General features: G+C 46.3%; 1 protein-coding gene across 49 annotated transcripts in view; it reads left to right on the top strand.

The window, feature by feature from the left end:
• PECAM1 (platelet and endothelial cell adhesion molecule 1) overlaps positions 1-20198 on the top strand; it is a 98204-nt gene that overhangs the window by 58731 nt on the left and 19275 nt on the right. For 18 of the 49 annotated variants that reach the window (XR_014078804.1, XR_014078805.1, XM_081576805.1 and 15 more), the window contains 8 exons: positions 3090-3338; positions 5190-5465; positions 9529-9816; positions 10646-10753; positions 12233-12260; positions 12946-13022; positions 15527-15580; positions 16573-16635. Coding sequence is in view for 23 of the 49 variants with exons in the window: in XM_081576805.1 (XP_081432931.1) it covers positions 3090-3338; positions 5190-5465; positions 9529-9816; positions 10646-10753; positions 12233-12260; positions 12946-13022; positions 15527-15580; positions 16573-16635 (1143 nt within the window). In the remaining 26 variants the exon portion in view is untranslated. Of the gene's footprint in view, positions 1-3089; positions 3339-5189; positions 5466-9528; positions 9817-10645; positions 10786-12232; positions 12261-12945; positions 13023-15526; positions 15581-16572; positions 16636-20198 lie in introns of all 49 variants that reach the window. The other 31 variants (XR_014078817.1, XR_014078816.1, XR_014078821.1 and 28 more) reach the window with 3 other exon arrangements.

Raw genomic sequence — 20198 nt, 5'->3', positions numbered from 1 at the left:
TGTGTAATAGGCTCCAGTTTCATCCACCTCATTAGAACTGATTCAAATGTATTCTTTTTAATGGCTGAGTAATATTCCATTGTGTGTATGTACCACAGCTTTCTTATCCATTCGTCTGCTGATGGACATCTAGGTTGCTTCCATGTCCTGGCTATTATAAACAGTGCTGCGAGAAGCGCAGGGTCTTAACCACTGGATGGCCAGGGAAGTCCCTACATGACTTTACTTTTCAAAATAGCCTTTACTAGCAAAAAAAAACCAAAAACGTACTTTACCTCTCCCTGTGTATTGTATATCTTTAGGCACTAGAATGTTAAGGTGGTGAGGGTATTATCTAGTTTATCCAGTGCTATATTGCTAACAGCTGAACAGTACCTGGCACACAGTAGGCTTTCAATACATATTTGTTGGATGAACAGATGAGCATCGGGTGACAGCGTTCCAGAGTCAGAGAGAGTCAGCACTTTTTGGTTCCCAAGTGAAAGTGTTCATTCATTCATCATTCATTCGCTCATTTACTGAAAGCCTCCTCTGTGTCAATATGGACTGTACAGTCACAGTGACAGTCCCCAGTATCATAGGTAGGCTGCCAACTACCCAGCTAGGTGACTGGCAGGTGTTGGATCCTGCTGATCTATACCAGGTTGGCTTCTGCTAGTGATTTAGTTTACTATTGATAATGGCAAATATTTTGATGGCACATATTTTTTAGATAAAATATAATTATCTTATTAGAGAACAGTGGGCAAGGCAATGGCACCCCACTCCAGTACTCTTGCCTGGAAACTCCCATGGACGGAGGAGCCTGGTAGGCTGCAGTCCATGGGGTCGCTAAGAGTCAGACACGACTGAGCGACTTCACTTTCACTTTTCCCTTTCATGCACTGGAGAAGGAAATGGCAACCCACTCCAGTGTTCTTGCCTGGAGAATCCCAGGGACGGGGGAGCCTGGTGGGCTGCCGTCTATGGGGTCGCACAGAGTCGGACACGACTGAAGCGACTTAGCAGGAGCAGCAGCAGCAGCAGAAGCAGAGAACAGTACTCAGTTCAACATATATTGAGCACCTTCTGTATGCTGGGCAACTTTGGGGAAATATGTATTTTTTGCATTTTTGTTTACTTATTTTTTAAATGTGGAATCATTTCTGTGGGATTCTTCCTGAGGTTTTTTGGGTTTTTTTTACTTTTTTTGGTATTTGTCCAATAAGACTGTAAGGCCCTTAAGGAGGTCAATTTCTTTCTTTTTTTTTTTTTTCCTACTCCTAACCTAGAGCTTTGTTTTATTTCATTTGGCTGTGCCTGGTCTTAGTTGTGGCATGCTGGATTTTAGTTGCCCCTCTTAGTTGTGGCATATGGGATCTAGTTCCCTAACCAGGGATCAAACCCAGGCCCCATGTATTGGGAGCATAGAGTCTTAGCCACTGGATCACCAGAGAAGTCCCCAAACCTAGAGCTTTTGATGGTGATCTGAAAAGAGGTAAGTCGATGTTCATTATATGGAAGGAAGGAGCAGTGGAATGTGCCTCAATGAATTAATTATTAGGAGATCACCTGACTTACAGTGTTATTTTATTCCCTATCAAGGAAACTACAAAGACACTGTGTACTGATTATAATTATGATGGAAATGACTTCCATTTCAATCCATGGAATATCAGTGATGACCACGACAGTGTTGGTTTTTACTTCCAAACCTGTATGGCAAATCAAATCCTAAATTTAGAGCCAAAGGTAGAATTTGACCCCTGAGTCCTGATTACATTCTCAAACCCCTAAGAAGGTTTTCTAAGAGAAACTTCAAGTCTCAGTCTCTTTCTCAATATGAAGATAGTCTCAAGTGCCACCGGCCTCTTCTTCCTTCTGCTTCAAGGGTCATAACCATAGCGTCAGTGTGCATTTGCTTACGTGAAGGAGCCAAGTCTCCACAAAGGTTAAGTAGCTAATTAGTGATTCCTCTGAGGCCGAAAACAAACATTTACCATTATTATAAAATACTGGTATTGTTCAGGGAATATTTGTATCAAGAGATGATGAAACTTCTTGAAAGTCAACCACAGTCTTTAGTACTCTGGACATCCAACCTACATTATGATGCTAATAACTCCTTCCAGTAGCATAGAATGTTGAAACTTACCAAGTACTTGGCCTTGGGAGGCTTCAGGTGGCATCTTCATGCTCCTCCATGGGAAGTGCTGGAGGAATGGTGGCCAAGCTGCTGCTTCTCCCCAACTCCACAGCATCACTCTGCTTCAAGCCCAGACTACATTCCCTCCTGCTTCCAGTCTGGGCCCCTCCAACCCCATCCATTCTCCTTCCAGAGATCTCCCTACAGAACACATCTGAAGCTATCCCCATGACCCAGACCCTCCATGGCTCCCGCTGTCCCAAGGATATAATCCACACTTTCTAAAATGTGATTCTCAAGTTCCTTGAAGATCTGCAAGCCTTCTTTTTCTTCTCCCACAGCGTCCCAGGCTGCCTGAACTTTCAGGTGCTTGAACCTCTTGCCGGACCTTCCATATGTTATTCCCTCTTCCTGTGGTACTTTCCATGTTTGCCTGGATAACTTACCCCAGGAGTTTTCTCCTGATTCTTCAAGCCTAGGTTCCATGTCCCCTCTATGGGCTCTACTACAAACACTATCTGAAGAATCGCTCAGCTCACGAGGCTTAAGCGCTTTAGAGTCAAGGACCATTTCTTTTTCACTGTTGCCTCTCCTCTGCCAAGCACAGAGATGGCCTGAGATAAATACTTGTGGGATGAAATGAGTGAGGGGATGAATAAACGAGTGAATGCCTGAGTCATTACTTGCCACGTTACAAATTGCCAAATTTTTCTAACCCATGTATGTAAGATAAATTGGATTAACGAGGGAGGGAAACCTGCCATTGGAATCCCAGGAGAAGAATGAACCCTGGCTCGTGAATTGCGTGATCATCAGGTTCATGAGAAGCAAAGGGAAACTTTGTGCAGGAAGTGGGGAACTGGTTCTCCCAGAATCACCTGGGCCACAGTCCTCTGCATACAGAGGATTGAGGAGCTGGTACCCACAAACATCTCACTCCATTCCCACTCACTGTTCTTTTCAGAGCTGTTTTCCAAGCCTAAGCTGGAGTCTTCAGCCACACATCTGGACCAGGGCGAAGATCTGAACCTGTGGTGCTCCGTCCCAGGAGCACCTGCAGCCAACTTCACCATCCAGAAGGGAAGCATGACTGTGTCTCAGACTCAAAATTTCACCAAGAGAGTGTCGGAGTGGGACAGCGGGTCATACACCTGTGTCGCAGGCGTCGGCAGGGTGGTCAAGAGAAGCAACACAGTCCAGATAACTGTGTGTGGTGAGTACGTCCTCGCTGGCCCTGAGAGCCTCTGGACTGAATGGGAGAAAGGGAATTTATCTCCAGCCGCCACCCTCTCCAGTCTGAAGATGGTTCAGACTGAGGCAGGATAAGAACCCAGGGGGTGGGGGAGGGGGATTTGGGGAGAGAGGAGTGAAAACAAGAGGCTGAATAGCAGCACGTGGGTATTTCTGCTCAGGGTACAGGTGAGATGCATCAAGAGCGATGACGTTGGCAAAAGTCACATTTGTGGCTTTGTTGTGGCTGCATGCTGATGAAGTGGCCTCCCAATCCACAGGATTCTGCTGCTTGAACAGGCACACACCCAAAGTGTCAGGGAGGAAATACTGCTTAGTCAACACTAAGCTTTAAGATTTTAGGGTTTTTTTTTGCCATACTGCTTGGTAAATGGGATCTCAGTTCCCTAACCAGGGATCGAACCTTTGCTCTCTGCAGTGGAAGCTCGGAGTCTTAACCACTGGACTGCCAGGGAAGTCCCTAAGTTCCAGTTTTTGATTCCTCTCCTGGCTTACCCAAAGGGCTGGGGCCCCAGTTGGGTAGAAGTAGACATCTGGACCACTTAGAGCCGGGCTTCTCAGACTTGAATGTGCACAAGACACCTGGTTACAGCGCAGGTTAGACTGGAGTCAGGTTTTGTGTCTTAAACCAGCATCTTGGAGATGCTGGTGCTGCTGGGCCCCGGACCACACTTTGAGTAGCGGGATGTGAAACGCCAATCAAGCTCTCACGGTCACTGCTCTTATTCAATAGTCATGGTCCTTCAGTTTAGCCTTCAGTTTAAATCCAGCCAAGATTTTAGTCTCAACCGAAGCAGGATTTTAGCAGTCGTCTACCCGACAAGGAAATAATATACGAGACAAATATGGGTCATTCCATTGTAATTCTTTGTGTTGTTGTAGTTCTTGTGAGGAAGTCATTTCATCATATTAGCTTTATAAATAAGCTAATTTCTAATTAATGGCCTAGTATAATTCTTGTTTCTGATGCATGAAACTTACTATCAGGAGAAGCTGAGGCACTGAGTTTGTTTTAAAATATATTGTTGGATACTTGTTATATTTTTTTAACATTTTTATTCTGTCTTTTCTCAATACAAAGAAAGATATGAATGTGTACATAAGATATATGAAAATATAAGCATATATTTAGGGGGTTATAATGTTTTTCCTGAATTTGTGCCATCCTTTTTTGTTTATATTATTCTCTTTCCCTCTCCCTTCTCAAGAATCTTAAAGGAGTCCCCTAAAGATACGTATGGCAGCAGACATTTTATTTTACTTTATTATTTTTTTAATTAATTTTTATTAGAATATAGTTGATTTGCATGTTGCATTAGTTTCAGCTGTATAGCAAAGTGAATCAGTAATACATAATAGGTATCCACTCTTTTTTATATTCTATTCCCATGTAGGCCATTACAGAGTATTGAATAGAGTTCCTTGTACTATACCCATAGGTCCTTATTAGTTACCTAGTTTATATATGGTAGTGTGTATATGTCAATCCAAGTCTCCCAATTTATCCCTCCCACTCCCCCCCTTTCCCCTTTGGTAACCATAACTTTGTTTTCTACATCTGTGAACCTTTTTCTGTTTTATAAATAGGTTCATTAGTACCATTTTTTAAGATACCACATATAAGCAATATTATATGATATTTGTCTTTCTCTACCTGATGTACTTCACCAAGTGTGGCAATCTCTGGGTCCAGGCAGGCATTTTAAATTAGATCAATGATAGAGAAAGCCAAGCCCAGAGTTTGCAGAAGGAACACCTTGGGCTGGATGTTTTGTCTCAGATTGTTTTTTTCTCTCTCTCTCTGTCATTCTAGAAATGCTTTCCAAGCCCAGTATTTTTCATGACTCCAGGTCTGAGGTGATAAAAGGACAGACCATTGAAGTCAGTTGTCAATCCGTAAACGGAACCGCACCCATTTTTTATCAGCTTTCAAACGCAAGTAATCCTGTGGCGAATCAGAGCGTGGGCTCAAATAAGCCTGCAATATTCAGAGATAAACCCACGAAAGATGTAGAATACTGGTGCAGTGCAGATAATTGCCATTCGCACACCAAGATGTTCAGCGAAGTTCTGCGAGTCAAGGTGATAGGTAAGTCTCTGTGCTATGAGAAGAATCCATGGGGGCCTGCAGTTTTAGTTCACATTTTCAAAGGTTTGGGAGTGGACAAGAGAAGTGGATGGTACTTGTGCAAAGTCCATAAACATGACACGTGCCAAAGCAGGACCAAAGCCCAAGTAAATGGGGCTGGAAAATATCTGATGGTTATCAATGTGGCTGGTATCATCTATTTTCAGAAACTTTCAAGTGAACTGTTGAAATATAAGTAAAGTGTCCCAACTTGAGGAAAAACAAAACTTGTGCTTTGGGGTTCCCTTAGCATTTGCTCCTTTTCATTTATTTATTTGGCTGCGCTGAGTCTTATGTGCAGCATGTAGAATCTTTAGTTGTGGCATATGGGATCTAGTTCCCCAACCAGAGCTCCAACCCGGGCCTCCTGCATTGGGAGTGCAGAGTCTTAGCCACTGGATCACCAGGAAAGTTCCGTTTGCTCCTTTTTATAATGTTACTTATTTATTTTTGGTTGTGCTTTGTCTTCATTGCTGCACGTCTCTTTTCTAGTTGTGGTGAGTGGGAGCTACTCTTTGTGGCAGTGCGTGGACTTCTCATTGCGGTGGCTCTTCTTGTTTCAGAGCATGGGCTCTAGGCACTCAGGCTGCATTAGTTGTGGCTCCTGGGCTCTAGAGCACAGGCTCAATAGTTGTGGCACATGGACTTAGTTGCTCTGCGGCATGTGAGATCTTCCCGGACAAGGGATCGAACCTGTGTATCCTGCGTTGGCAGGTGGATTCTTTATCACTGAGCCAGCAGGGAAGTCCCCGTTTGCCCCCTTTTGGATGAACTGACCGTCCTCTCTGGGAAATGTAAACCAGAGCTCTTCTCTACCATGGACCCTGGACCCCTGGCAGGGCAAATTCTGTCATGTGTGGAAATCACAGCAGTCAGAGCTGCAGGCTAACAGTCACTGGGACTCTCATACTCAAGAGAAATATACCATTGTCCTGGGGTGAATAATTTTCCTTGACCCTTGGTCTTGTACCTTTCAGAAGGCCTTAGGAGTGCTATTACTTGCATCTCTGAGATGTTCTGCATCTTGTTGTAAAAAGCTTAATAAGGCTTCCTCTTCCTCCTTTTTGTTTAAGAACTGCTTATCTACATGTGCCATGTGGACATCTTGAGTTGGATAGTGATACCTCCTATAATTTTTTTTTTGGGGGGGGCATACTAGTCGGCTTGCAGAATCTCAGTTCCCCGATCAGGAATTTAACCATGTCCCCTGCAGTGAAAACCCAGAATCCTAATCTCTAAGCCATCAGGGGACTCCCTGATTCCTCCTACTATTAATGTATAGCCTAAGAGTAACAATGTCGGAGACCTAGGTTTGATCCCTGGGTTGGGAAGATCCCCTGGAGAAGGGAAAGGCTACCCATTCCAGTATTCAGGCCTAGAGAATTCCATGGACTGTATGCTCCATGGGGTCGCCAAGAGTCAGACACGACTGAGTGACTTTCACTTCACTTCACTGAGTAACTATATTTCTCAAATTAGCATTGGTACCTAATAAGCATCTCATGCCATAGGTCATAACAACAACAAAAAAGAAGATATATTCTTTGTATCTCCTGATTAAATAGTGAAGAAACATTTTAATGTATTTGAATAACAATGCGAATAAATATTTTAAAAATGTTACCAGGCAACACATTATTAACTCTCCTGCAAACTCTCCTTAATGATAATAGGAATTAAGGGCATGAAAGATATCATCTAGCTTGAGTGGGAAGCACTGGACCAGGAGCTAGGGCTCGATGATGGGTAGGCAGAGAGCGCTCAAGATGGTCTCTAGCCTAGTCAAATAGGTGATCAAAAGGCTCCATGGGGCAGCTCAAAAGGCTGGGGATGGATGACTGGAAAGTAAGGTTGGGAATGGAGAATCATTGAGAATAAACTTGTAGAGTAACTGAGCCTAACCGTGAAGGGCATCAGTTGCCAGTTGGAGGAGCTGGGGCTTTGTCCTGGGTGCAGTGAAGAGCTAGAAGGAGGAAGGAGGGCATGCTGAGACTTGGGTCTTGGGAAGATTCACCTCCTGGTCCCATCAGTTAGAAGGGGTGGGGACTTCAAACGTTACAGTGCTTTAAGAAGCTAACATAGAAGCCCATGTGAAACTCTCAGTTTAGAGTGGGTCAGTATTGGACTTCCCTTGTGGTCTAGTCGTTAAAAATCCACCTGCCAATCCAGGTTCGATCCCTGGTCTGGGAAGATTCCACCTGCCACAGGGCAACTTAGGCCGTGGGCCACAGCTACTGAAGCCCACATGCTCTAGAGCCCACACTCCGAAATAAGAGAAGCCACCTCAATGAGAAGCCCTCGCACCACAACTAGAGAAAGCCTGCATGCAGCAATGAAAACCCAGCGCTGCCAAAATTTAATGAATTTAAAAAAATAAAGTGGGTCAATATTAGTGGCTAATGTTTATCAGCGCTGATCATATGTCCAACCCTGTGTGAACTATGTTAGTAAATTAGTCCCATTCACACTTACAGTAGCCATGTAAGCACCATATTCATATCATCCTTATTTTATAATGAGGCAACTAGGGCTTAAGATAAACAGCTGGTGGCCAGTAATGCTGGGGATTTTGGCCAGGCAGTCTGGCTCCTAAGCCTGGCTTGCCACCACCCCCTTATGCTTCACAAGAAGAGAGGCTGTCAGGTCAAGCTGCACCATCCAGGAGCCTTTCTTGTGATCGACTCCTGCCATCCCATGCCAGGCCACATGCTCCCTTTTGTTGGATCAGCAGCTCCATGGTCTGGCCACCCCCTGCACTCCAAGAGGGTGGTTCATAAATCAGATCCTGGTCTGCCGATCAGTTCATTCTTGCACTAGTAGTAACGTACTTGGGAAGACAGTTTAGGCTCAGAATTTTGGTGGCTAGACATGGAGTAAAAGGGGCTATAGGAGGAAGGTAAGTTCTGCTCAGATCTGTTGGGAGTGAGAGGCTGGCAGGGCTTCTTGGTGGAAATGCACAGGTTAAAGTCAAGACACGGAATTCAGGGGAGTAACCTGGACTAGAGCTATGTATCTAAGCTTTAGATGCTGTGTGTTTATCCATTAAATGTGCAAATAGAAGCTATCATGTAGGTGAAATCACCAAAGATGAGAAGGGAGGCAGCAAACTGAGGACTGAATTTTGCAGAAAGTCCTAATTTAGGGAGCAAAAATTGATGAATAAAGAGGAAGTGGCAGGCAAGGAGGTAAGAGAATCAGAGTGAGGCTTCACAGGAGCCCAGGGGAAGCCGAATTCTAAAGGAAGGGCTGGGTGACAGGTGAGAGCTGTAGGGAGGCCAAGGATGGGAAGACAGGAAGAATGTCCAACGTGGATTTGACCTGCAGGAAACTCAGGGATGAGTTAGCTGGGAATCAGGTGACCTTGGAATTTCTTCAAAACCAAAAATGCAGTGCAGTTTCCGAAGCAGAGGGACAGAATTCAGGTTCCCAAGCTCACAAGGAAGTGGAAAATAAGGACACGAAAGCAACTGGTTTAGATCATTCAGAGGAAGAGAAAGACAGGACAAGAGCTAGAGAAGGCAGTGTGTCCAGGTTATTTGCTCATAAGATCTAAAAGTGCCCTGCATTTGGCTTAAGCAGAGGGAGAGAAATCACATAAACACACACACACACACACACACACACTCACATATACAAACTCACCCAGGGTAGACCCCACCAGAACACATAAGCTAATCGTATAGTTAAACTGAGTGGTCAGTAACATTGCATTGGCCAAAAGGTTTGTTCGAGTTTTTCCATAACATCTATGTCCAACCCAATACTTCAGGTGGTAAATGAAGTGGGGGGTGTCCCTAGCCTCTTGTGTCTAATCAGCGTGTGAGGACAGGTGTCCATTGCTGCCCTTCTGGGCTCATTGGGGGAGGAACTATCAAGAATGTGGGGTAACACAAGAGACTTGAGTAAAGGGCAAAGTCCAAGTCCGAGTCATGATTACAGAAGGCTGGCCGTGACCAGTGGCCGTGTCATGTTCCTCCCCTTGCCCACTTTTCTGCTCAGCACTAATCCTTTCCCTGCCTTCCAGCCCCAGTGGATGAACCCCAGCTCTCTATCCTCTTGAAGGAGGAGGTGGAGTCTGGGAAGCCCATTGTGCTTCGCTGCTCCGTGAAAGAAGGATCCAGTCCTATCACGTTCAAGTTTTACAAAGAAAAGGAGAGCAACCCCTTCTACCAAGAAACCTCTAATGCCACCCAGGCCATTTGGCACGAGCCCACGGCCAGCAAGGAGCACGAGGGACAGTATTACTGCACGGCCTCCAACAGAGCCAGCCTTTCCAAACACGTGATGCAAAGCAACACACTGACCGTCAGAGGTAAGTCAAGGTCTCAACAGCAGAATGCAGTGCAAGCTGCAAGCTCAAGGCCAGAAAGCACATGTAGGAGGACATGGCTGGGAACTTAGTGCATCTTGCTGTGGGCCAAGGGACCAACATCCACCAGGCTCTTTGGTGGCAGGTAACAAAAGCCCACTCAAGTTAAGTAAGAGGAAGTGATTATTATAAGGAATTAGAATGATTTCACACAGTCCTCATTACAAACTCTGGGTGCAGAGACACCAACTTGGATCAAGTGTCCACCCACGGACCACCAATGGTCAAGGGGAGTGGGTCATGCAGAACAGACATGGTTAGAGGGGCCCACCTGTATGGGTAGAGGATGATGTATAGAGAGGGATGAGGGGTGAACAGACAGCTTAAAAAGAGTCTTCTTTAGTCCTATGGTCCCCTCAGGTCACCACTGACTCTATAGCAGAAACAAACATTTCTGCACCTACTACAGAGTCCCTCAGAGGTGGATACTCAGTGAAAGACACGAGTGACAAGGATATAAAAATCAGTCTTATTTGTTGCTTAAGTGAAGTGAAGTGAAAGTCGCTCAGTTGTGTCCAACTCTTTGCAATCCTATGGACTTTATAGTCCATGGAATTCTCTAGACCAGAATACTGGAGTGGGTAGCCATTCCCTTCTCCAGGGGATCTTCCCAACCCAGGGATCAAACCCAGGTCTACCACATTGCAGATGGAGTCTTTACTGTCTGAGCCACCAGGGAAGCCCATTAGTTGCTTAAGGCTGTACTACTTCTTGCTGACAGAGGGATAAACATATATTTTTTTAAATTTTTTTCTTTTTTTTTCACTTCCAGTCTATCTTGCCCCCTGGAAGAAAGGACTCATCGCAGTGGTGGTCATCGGAGTGATCATTGCCACCTTGGTACTTGCAGCCAGATGCTATTTTCTGAAGAAAGCCAAGGGTGAGCATAGTCCTTTCACTCCATCCTGCCAGGCAGCCCTGCCAGGGAACCTGCCATGGAGGTGAGGGGCTTCAGCCTCATGGGAAGCTTGTGCCCTGGTCCAGTGGGAGCCGAGGGCATGTGGCTGATAACACTTGTTTTCCTCCTGGGGTGTCACCTTCCTAACCAAAGATGTTGGCTTTGGTGGGTGTGAACTTTTACTGCCCCTTGGAGTTAGCCAGGCATGAGTGAAAGCCTTTGCTTTCTGAGTTGGGCTCCCAGGAAAAGACGAATTTGGGGGGAATGTTGCATCTACATGTGATCAGAAGTAGCCCTTCGTGTGGGGCTTTGGCGACACCTAGTCCTACAGTTGGTAGAGTTGGGCATGAGTGGAGACACCCTCCCCCGCCCCCACACACTGAATGCCTCCCGGTCAATCTTCTGGTTGTGCTACAATTTCTACCCTGTACTTGGGGTCAGCCATACATGGAAGGGAAGCCAGGATTATCCACTGACACTGAGGAATCAGTCGACTAAGCAAGACTCAAGCAAAAGGGCACAGCGTCAGTAAAGTTTGCAAAAAATAATAATTTTTTTTCAAATTTTGTTTATTTATTTTGGCTGGTTCTTCATTGCTGCATAGGCTTTCTCTAGTTGCAGGAAGAGGGGATGACTCTGTTGCAGTGTATGGGCTTCTCACTACAGTGGTTTCTCTTGTTGCGGAGCAGGGGTTCTAGAGTGAGCGGGCGGTAGTAGTTGCGGCTCGTGGGCTTTAGAGCGTAGGCTCAGAAGTTGTGGCGCACAGGCTTTGCTGCCCCCAAGGCATGTGAAATCTTCAGGGATCAAACCCACGTCCCCTGCATTGGCAAGCGGATTCTTTACCACTGGACCCCCCAAGGAAGCCCTGCAACATTTTTTTTTGAGATAAGGCAGGTTCTGTTGGAGACCCCTGGGGCTGCTGCCAGGGACAAGCGGGACCAGATGAGATGAGGCAGGTTTTTTTTCAAAGCAGGAAGGGGGCAGCCCCTCTGGGAAAATGGTCTTCAGGACAAACCACTTCCTCAGGGTCAGTCTGGCCTTTGTCTCAGGCCAGTTTGGGATTCAAAGCCCAGGGATTGATTTAGCCTTTACTTTGGGGAAGGTCTTGGAGCAAAGAGATAGTCGCCCATTTATCTGGCTCACCTGGTTCCTGTGCTATCATCTTCCTCTTTGCCACATTCCATGAAGGGAAGTTGCTCCTGGCTGAAATGGTTGAAATGTCCAATTTCAGGGGAAATGATGTGAAATCTCTTGGTGTAAGACCAAGAGAAGACCTGCTTTGTTTATTTGTTTGTTTTCCTTTTTTAAAAACTGTGACTGTATTTGGCTTTCTGTTTTCTCTTTTTATGGGTGTTCAATCTTCAAAAAAAAAAAGTCCAATATGGTTGAAATGAGTGTTCCCATCTGATGTGGATGTGGGTTCTTTATTCTGACTTTGGTTCTTCTCTTTATCTTTTAAAGCCAAGCAGATGCCGGTGGAGATGTCCAGGTCAGTGTCTTTTGGAAGAGGGGAGGCTGGTCTGTGGGTGTGGATAGACTGGCCTGGCAAGGATTTCTGTCATTAGGAAGTCTTCAGTGATTCTTGGCAAACTCAAAAAACTTAGGACCTTGAGTGCGAGCTGTGGAAGGATGTGTGTGTGTCTGTGTGTGAGTGTTTGTGTAAGATTGCCAACTGTCTTTCAGGAGAAGGAATGGCTTTATTCTGAGATCATGTCCTCTCTACACTTTTCCTTATGAAATTATCATGGTGGTAGATGGAATTTAAAATTTTTTAACTTAATTGGCAAAATAGAGTTTCCTTAAACAATGGTTGTACTATTCTTACTGTTCATGAGATCTAAACTCCCCAAATATGGAAACTAGCTCTCTGTTCCCGAGAGAAAACATTAACACGGGATAAGGAATCCCCTCCTGACATGGGATTCACCCCATAAAGGATTCCTCGTGTTCATGCATCCTTTGGTCTGGACACTGATTTCAATGGCAAAAAGGTTTTTGTCCGATAATCATAGAACTGAAGAAAGTATGAGTTCCAAGTAAGAGGGTAAAATTTTCCTCGTTGCAGAAAACCCCTCCTGGTTTTTCTCATGCTCTTTCTTTGACTATGTTGTTAGTTTGGAGTTAGAGCCAAGAAAAATGTTATTTCTTTTTCCTTTTTTAAATTTTAATTTAAGGCCAGCCGTACCGCTTCTGAACTCCAACAATGAGAAGACATTGTCCGATGCCAATACTGAAGCCGACAGACATTATGGTACTGTCATGGTTTTGTGCAGTTGTTAAGAGTTTTTCTCAGCTTGCTCCCCATCTCCTATCCTTCTGAGAAGCAGAATCCGTGGGCGGTAGGGTGAGGTTGAACGGGAAACGCTGGCTTCAGGCAGAGGCGCCTAATCTAATCAGTCATTGGGTGGTGGGCTAGGAAGCAAAACAAAAACGTCAGAAGGAAGGCAGAACATAGTGTTCTAATTTCACCACCTTTTAAATATCCCAAGGAACCAAAGGTGGGGAATAATTACAATGCTGTGGACAACCGCATGAGTTCTTTTCAAACACAGTACACTGCCCACATGTAATCATTTTCCATTTGTAAGATAGAAACCAGCTATGAAATGAAGGCACTGGTAAAACATCTCAGATGAAATTATTTATTGCAAGGACAAGGCAATTTCAAACTTGCCACAATGGGAAACGAATTTAAAGATTTCACTGTTAGTAGATGCACTTAAAATAAAGAAGTGGTGCAATCAAAGAATACTTAGTTGTGAGGTTTATTGCAGGCTTGAGAGTCAGCTCAACCGGGAGCCAATCCTGGGAGTTCTTTTCTTTTTTTTTTAAATTTATTACTGGCTGCAGTGGGTCTTTATTACTCTGTGCAGGCTTTCTTTCATTGTGGAGAGTGGGGGCTAATCGCTGGTTGTGATGTACAGGTTTCTCACTGTGGTGGTGTCTCTTGTTGTGGAGCGTGGGCTGTAGAGCATGCAGGCTTCAGTAGTTCCTCAACATGGGCTCAGTAGTTGTGGCTTGCAGGCTTCAGAGCACAAGCTCAGTGGTTGTGGTGCGTGGGTTTAGCTGCCCCACAGCGAAGCTTCCCAGACCAGAGATGGAACTGGTGTCCCCAGCATTGCAAGGTGGATTCTTAACCACCTGACCACGGGGGGGGGGGGGGGGGGGAAGCCCCAGGGAGTTCTTAATCCCATTAGATCTTGGAGAAAATTATTCAAGCCCTTAGCAGGGGTGCTGGCTCTTTCCCAGAGTGGGGCATGATTACATCACACGAAGAGTTCTGTCCCAGATAGGTTTGGGAGTTGAACACTGATGTTCTTTTTTAATTTTGTAACAGTGTCCCACAAAATAAGAAATTTTTAGAATACCGTCTTTACAGGGAAGTCTTGAGAAATCTTTTGAGAAAGGAGCAATTCCTATTCTACAGAATCACAAACTTTTTAAAAAGTAAAATAAAATATTGGTTATAATAAAAGTAATGTGCCAATAAAGAGAAGAGAGCAAATATGTCATTTGAGAAACTCCGTTCAGAAAAATTTGGTGGATATTTAGCAAAAAGTAATCCAATACTATAGAGAAAATACCTCTTTCTGGTATAAAGTGGGTTCTGTTGGGAATATGTATTATGTGTACATAAGTATGGGCTTCCCTGGTGGCTCAGACGGTAAAGAATCTGCCTGTAGTGCAGCTTCGATCCCTGGGTGGGGAAGATCCTTTGGAGAAGGGAATGGCTACCTACTTCAGTATTCTTGCCTGGAGAATTCCATGGACAGAGGAGCCTGGCGGACTACAGTCTGTGGGGTGGCAAAGAGGTGGACGCGACTGAGCAATTAACATACATAAGTACAAATATATGATACTTTAAATACTGACACTTACATTAAAATAGAATTTCCTCTCAAATTTCCAAAATGCAGGAAATACGACAATTCTTATTCTGTTTTTCTCTGCACGGATTATTTTAGCTTATAAACGTACGTTAGTAATCACAGCGTGCATGTGTGCTCAGTTGCTCAGTTGTGTCCTACTCTTTGCAACCCTGTGGATTTAGCCCACCAGGTTCCTCTGTCCATGGAAATTTCCAGGTAGGAGTACTGGGGTAGGTTGCCATTTCCAACTCCAGGGGATCTTCCTGACCAAGGGATCGAACCTACATCTCTTGCATCTCTGCATCACCTGGGAAGCCTAGTAATCATGACAGTAATCAGTAAATACATAATAACATGGAATGGAAAACCATGTGCTCTTCAGGAATAGTATTTATAGCATTCATAAGAATTCTTTCTAATCAAGAACAACTTGGTTAAAAAAAAAAAAAAAATCAAAGAATTTTCCCCATGCCCAGGTGGCAGCCTGAGGTATTGCAGTATCTTTAAACCATGTTCTCATGGACCCAGTTCTCTAGATAGAAAGGGTTAGTTCACCAGTATCCTTCATGCTTCTTGTCACTGGCTCATCCTTTCTAGAATTAAGCTTAATTTCCTTGGAAACTGCTTCTAGTGAACAATTCTGAATTTTGAACCATTCATAAATAGACGTGGACGTCACACCGGTTTTAGAAAGACACCACACTGTGGGTTGGATAGGGCCCAGGGGCACTGGGAGGGTATTCAGAACCCAGATACACTGTGGTTGCCAACTACACTAAAGAATTTGGCCTGGACTGCTCTTGTTAGTGGCACTGAGTTGTTTACAATTTATGTAGAAAACTAGGAACTCCATGGTCTCTCACAATGATTGCTATTTTTCAACTAGGTTACAATGAAGATGTTGGAAACCATGCAATGAAGCCATTAAATGAAAATAAAGGTAATATCTAATTTTTTAAAAATTAGAAATCTGTGCTTTTATGTCAAAGATGCCTAGGAAAAGAACTAAAACTGTTAAGACCCCATGGCTGTTCCCTCACCTCTTTTAAATAGAGATGGCTCTTGGTTTTTCCAAAGACACTATCTAGTGTCTGTTGTTACTTGTCTTAAAAGTAAGCAGCAGTGCTATTTTATTTTTTTGTGTATTTTTCATTTTTATTAGACATTTAGTAGATACAAAATAATGTTTATAACATGTATAAAATATAAACAATAGCAATTCAATAAATACCTACCCATTATCCTTAAACAAACAAAAAAAAGAACATTTCTGCTATGTGTATTTCTCCCCACCCCAGCCTCTTAGCACTTTTTTTTGCCAGCTTTACTGAGATATACTTGACATATAACATTGTATAAATTAAAGTGTACAATCTGATGATTTGCAGTAACTCTATATTGGAAAAAACACCTGTCTCTCTGCTATTCAAGGGAAGGGAGAGCTTCCTGACTTGTTTAGTAGCCCATTCTGAAATCAGGAAGTTCCATTTTGCGTGTAACTTGATCTCCTATGCGTATGCCTCACACTCTTCAAGCACTTTGAGGCTGGGGGTCCCATTCCTCATTTCCTGAGATCCTCACTGTCTTGGAGAAAGCGTTCTGTGCCTGTGGGTTCTAGAGGTAACTGCTATGACCCGTGCTGGCTGGATTCTGTACCTACTTTGCAAGTCCGCCCACTGTGGTAACAATGGGACCTGACCCAAGGGTCCTTCCACATCCTGGGAGTGCAGGCTTCCTCAGTACCTCACTCAGCCTGAGTTTTCTCACCTACTTACAGTGGCATTAACCCTGTGTCTGGTTTCCCCGTTAACAAATACCGACTAATTTGATCATATGAGTAGAAACCTCTAATGTGGCCTGAGTCCCCACCCCACCACCCCCAGCCCAAGGAGACCCTGTCTAACCCCAGGCTGCTGTGGTTCTTTCGAGCAGAGCCTCTGACCTTGGACGTGGAGTACACAGAAGTGGAAGTGACCTCCCCTGAGCCTCACCGAGGTAACGCCATCCCTTGAGGGATCCCCCACATTTCGCTGTCTGTTTGGGTGTAGACGCCGGACTGGACTGTGCTGTGGCCCCGGGACAAGAGTCCAGTCACCCTCGTCACTCAGGAGGGAGGTGGCCAGCAGGCAGGTGGGCTGAACATGCCCGAGGCAGGAGCAGTGACCCCCATCCAGGCTTGGAGATGTACAATTGCATTATTATTTACCATACTACTAAAGATGGGTGTGTTTTATTGAGCAGTTACTAGGTGCTAAGACATGGGAGTGTTAAGAGACTGTTTGTAGGCTGCCTCACTCCTGGGCGCGTGGGCATTCTTCCAGAGGGAGCCCCCTTGCCCCAATCCAGCACCTTCCCTAAAAAAAATTGCTTACAGATTGAGCTTGTGTAAACGAAATGCGTGTTTGAAGGAGCGAGCAAGGGCTTGGCTATTTAAGGGACAAAGGCTTTTGAAAGCAGAGACTCTCTCCGTGGAAACAGTGGCACCAGCATTATCTGTGTGTGTGCACCTGCTCGGTCGAGTCCGACTCTTTGCAACCTTATGTACTGTAGCCCGCCAGGCTCCTCTGTCCACGGGATTCTCTAGGCAAGAATACTAGAGTGGGTTGCCATTTCCTCCTCCATTGGATCTTCCCAATCCAAGGATTGAACCCACATGTCCTGCGTCTCCTGCATTGGCAAGCGGATTCTTTTACCACTGAGCCACCTGGACTTCGGGTTTTGTTTTTCTGTGTGTGGTTCTCCTGAGCAGGCTGGTTTGAGGGACCAGCCCCTGGCTCTGGTTCTGTGCTGGAGAGACTGACTCAGGGTGAGTTAAGTCCACAGCAAGTGCTAGAACATCAATCTCAGTTGCTTCTGGCACCACAAAAAAGACATGCATATCCACCTAAGCCTCCTCAGCTCCCCCAGAGGCTGCCACACCAAGGAAGCAGCCATCCAGCCTTCCTGCCCTGCTGGGAAGCTCATTAGGACAGTTGCCAAGCACCCCGCTTCCTGCTGAGGCTGAGGCCAAACCGTGTTCACTCAGCCTGGCACACCGGGGGCTGCCTTGCAGATCACACCTCTATCACCTCAGCCAGAACCATGCGGTGAGGGTATTCTCCTGCTCCATCATCTAGAAGGAGTTTGGGGGTCTTTCCTTCCTCCTCTGCTTAGCTCAGTTTCAGGTACCATGTCTGCAGATGTGGGTGTGGAACCTTCCAGGCAGGGCCGTCCCCTGGGGCAGGGTGCTGCCCCACAGAGCCACGGTGCCCATTAGTCTCAGTCAGCCTGGCCCCTGGAGTTGATACTGCCCATCTGCTGGCCTACACAGGGTGTCCCAGTTCTATATCTAGGCTGGATGGGGGAAGAGGTGGGGGCCACAGCTGGCCTGAAGTTCTCTCCCTCTTATTGTTTCATGGTAAAGTGATTTGCTTGTTGGGTTAACAAATTAAGGGCCCATGATGGAGCACCCCCAGCACAAGCAGTGAGGATGACATATGTGGTCCCCCTCTCATGGAGGTGTAGCCTCTGAGGGAGTCAGGGAAACGAGGAACCGAGGAGCAGATGGTATCGGGTTAGAGTCAGAGCTTGAGGGAAGAGTGGGGAGTGAGGAGAAGGCCTGCAAGGTGGTGCCTCTTCTGGGTGGTCCCAGAAGGCCGGTCAGAGGGTGGCCTTTGAGCTGGGGCCTGACAGGCACAGAGAAGGTGGCCCTGCCAAGAGGAAGGAGGGCTAGGAGGACTAGGAGATGTGAAGGGCAGTGGGAGGTGGCCTTGAGCTCGGCTCATTTAAAGATCTGAAAGAAGACCTTAAAGGATCCTTAAATGACACTTTCAGATCCTTAAATGTCTGCAGAGCGAGGGAGAGGGAGCCAAGGCAGAAGCAGCTGGAAGGACTGGGTGGGGCCACCGAAGTACTCTTTCTATTCTAGTCCACCGAGACCAGACTGGGGGCCTTTGGAAGCCTTTAAGCAGCCAACTTCCTTCTTTAAAAGTGATCATGTGGAGAAGGCAATGGCACCCCACTCCAGTACTCTTGCCTGGAAAATCCCATGAACGGAGGAGCCTGGCGGGCTGCAGTCCATGGGGTCACTGAGTCGGACACGACTGAGCGACTCCACTTTCACTTTTCACTTTCATGCCCTGGAGAAGGAAATGGCAACCCACTCCAGTACTCTTGCCTGGAGAATCCCAGGGACGGGGGAACCTGGTGGGCTGCCGTCTATGGGGTCGCACAGAGTCGGACACGACTGACGCGACTTAGCAGTAGCAGATCCTTAGGACTGGTATGGAGGGAGGATTAAAGGGAACAAAAACTGAAGCCAGATGAGAGGAGATGGGGATGGAGCCAAGGTGCTGGCAACGGATAGATTCTGGATATATGTTAAGAGTCAGACCACAGCCCTGGATGAGACATTCATGGCCAGGATGAGGGAGACAGAATTTCTACATGTCTCTTGACTGAACAACCGCATGGATGTTCATGATGCCTGCAATTGACAGAACAGGCTCAGGGGGAGCCTGGTTCAATCGGGCTAAACGTGAGAGCCTGAGAAGGGGCGGCACAGGCATCCGCGGCTCAGAACCAAGTCTGGGTGGGTTGTGGCCAATGGGACTTTAGGGAGGCTCCTTGCCAGCTTTCCCGGGTCTGGCCTCAGGCCCTTCATCCCTGTGCCTTGTGGGCTCCATTCCATGGGTAATAGCTCACTTCCTCCTAAGGGGGCTTCAGGCTTGGAAAGAATAGGGAACCACAAGAGGTCAGGGCTGCATGTGCATGGGAAAGCCCGCTGTCCTCCATGCCCCACCAAGTGCTCAAGCAGACAGTGATTGCCCTGGGCTCTGGCCTTGCAGATCTCTTTTTTTTTTTTAATATTTATTTATGTATCTGGCTGTGCCAGGTCTTAGTTGCAGCCTGCAGGAGCATGCAGGATCTTTAGTCGTGGCATGCGAACTCTTAGTTGCGGCATGTGGGATCTAGTTCCCCGACCAGGGATCGAACCTGGGCCCCCTGCACTGGGAGATCGGAGTCTTAGCCGCTGGACCACCAGGGAAGTCCCTGGCCCCTCGAGGTTCTCATACCGGTCCCAGAGGGCCAAGCAAGATAGAGTGGTGAGGCCTGTACACGAGGTCTCGAAGGCTCTGGGTTGAAGGAAACTGAAGCAGGAAGAAGGAAACAGGGCTTTGTCCTCGGAAAAGTGTCTTATTTTCCATTCCTTTGGGAGGCTTTCCATGTTGGCAACATCTGGTTTTCTTGCTTTCAGGTAGGGAGGGAGGGGTTGAAGGGACAAGAGGATCCCCAGGACCGGATGAAGCGGGGGTGCTTTCCTGCCCAGCCATGCAGCTGCATGGTTGGAACCCCTGGGGGGACTTTCCCCAGTTTGCACAAAGGTGCTGAGTGGGCTGTGGGGGCCTCGGCAGACCGGGGTGGAAACGGGAAGTCTCTAGAGGACTCCAGTTGTTTTCTGGACCCAGCCTCCTTGACAGCTAAGGGACAGTGGGGGAGTCTGGCCCAGGATGGTGTCTCCCTGCGGGTGGGGAGTGGGACGTTACTAGGCAGGGAGAAGACCGTGGGTTCACGGCCAC

Source organism: Giraffa tippelskirchi, chromosome 3 (genome assembly GCF_054371585.1).
Source record: "Giraffa tippelskirchi isolate mGirTip1 chromosome 3, T2T-mGirTip1v1.2.pri, whole genome shotgun sequence".
NCBI lineage: Eukaryota > Metazoa > Chordata > Mammalia > Artiodactyla > Giraffidae > Giraffa > Giraffa tippelskirchi.
The sequence above is the reverse complement of the archived record's forward strand: the minus strand, read 5'-3'. Positions and strand labels throughout refer to the sequence as shown.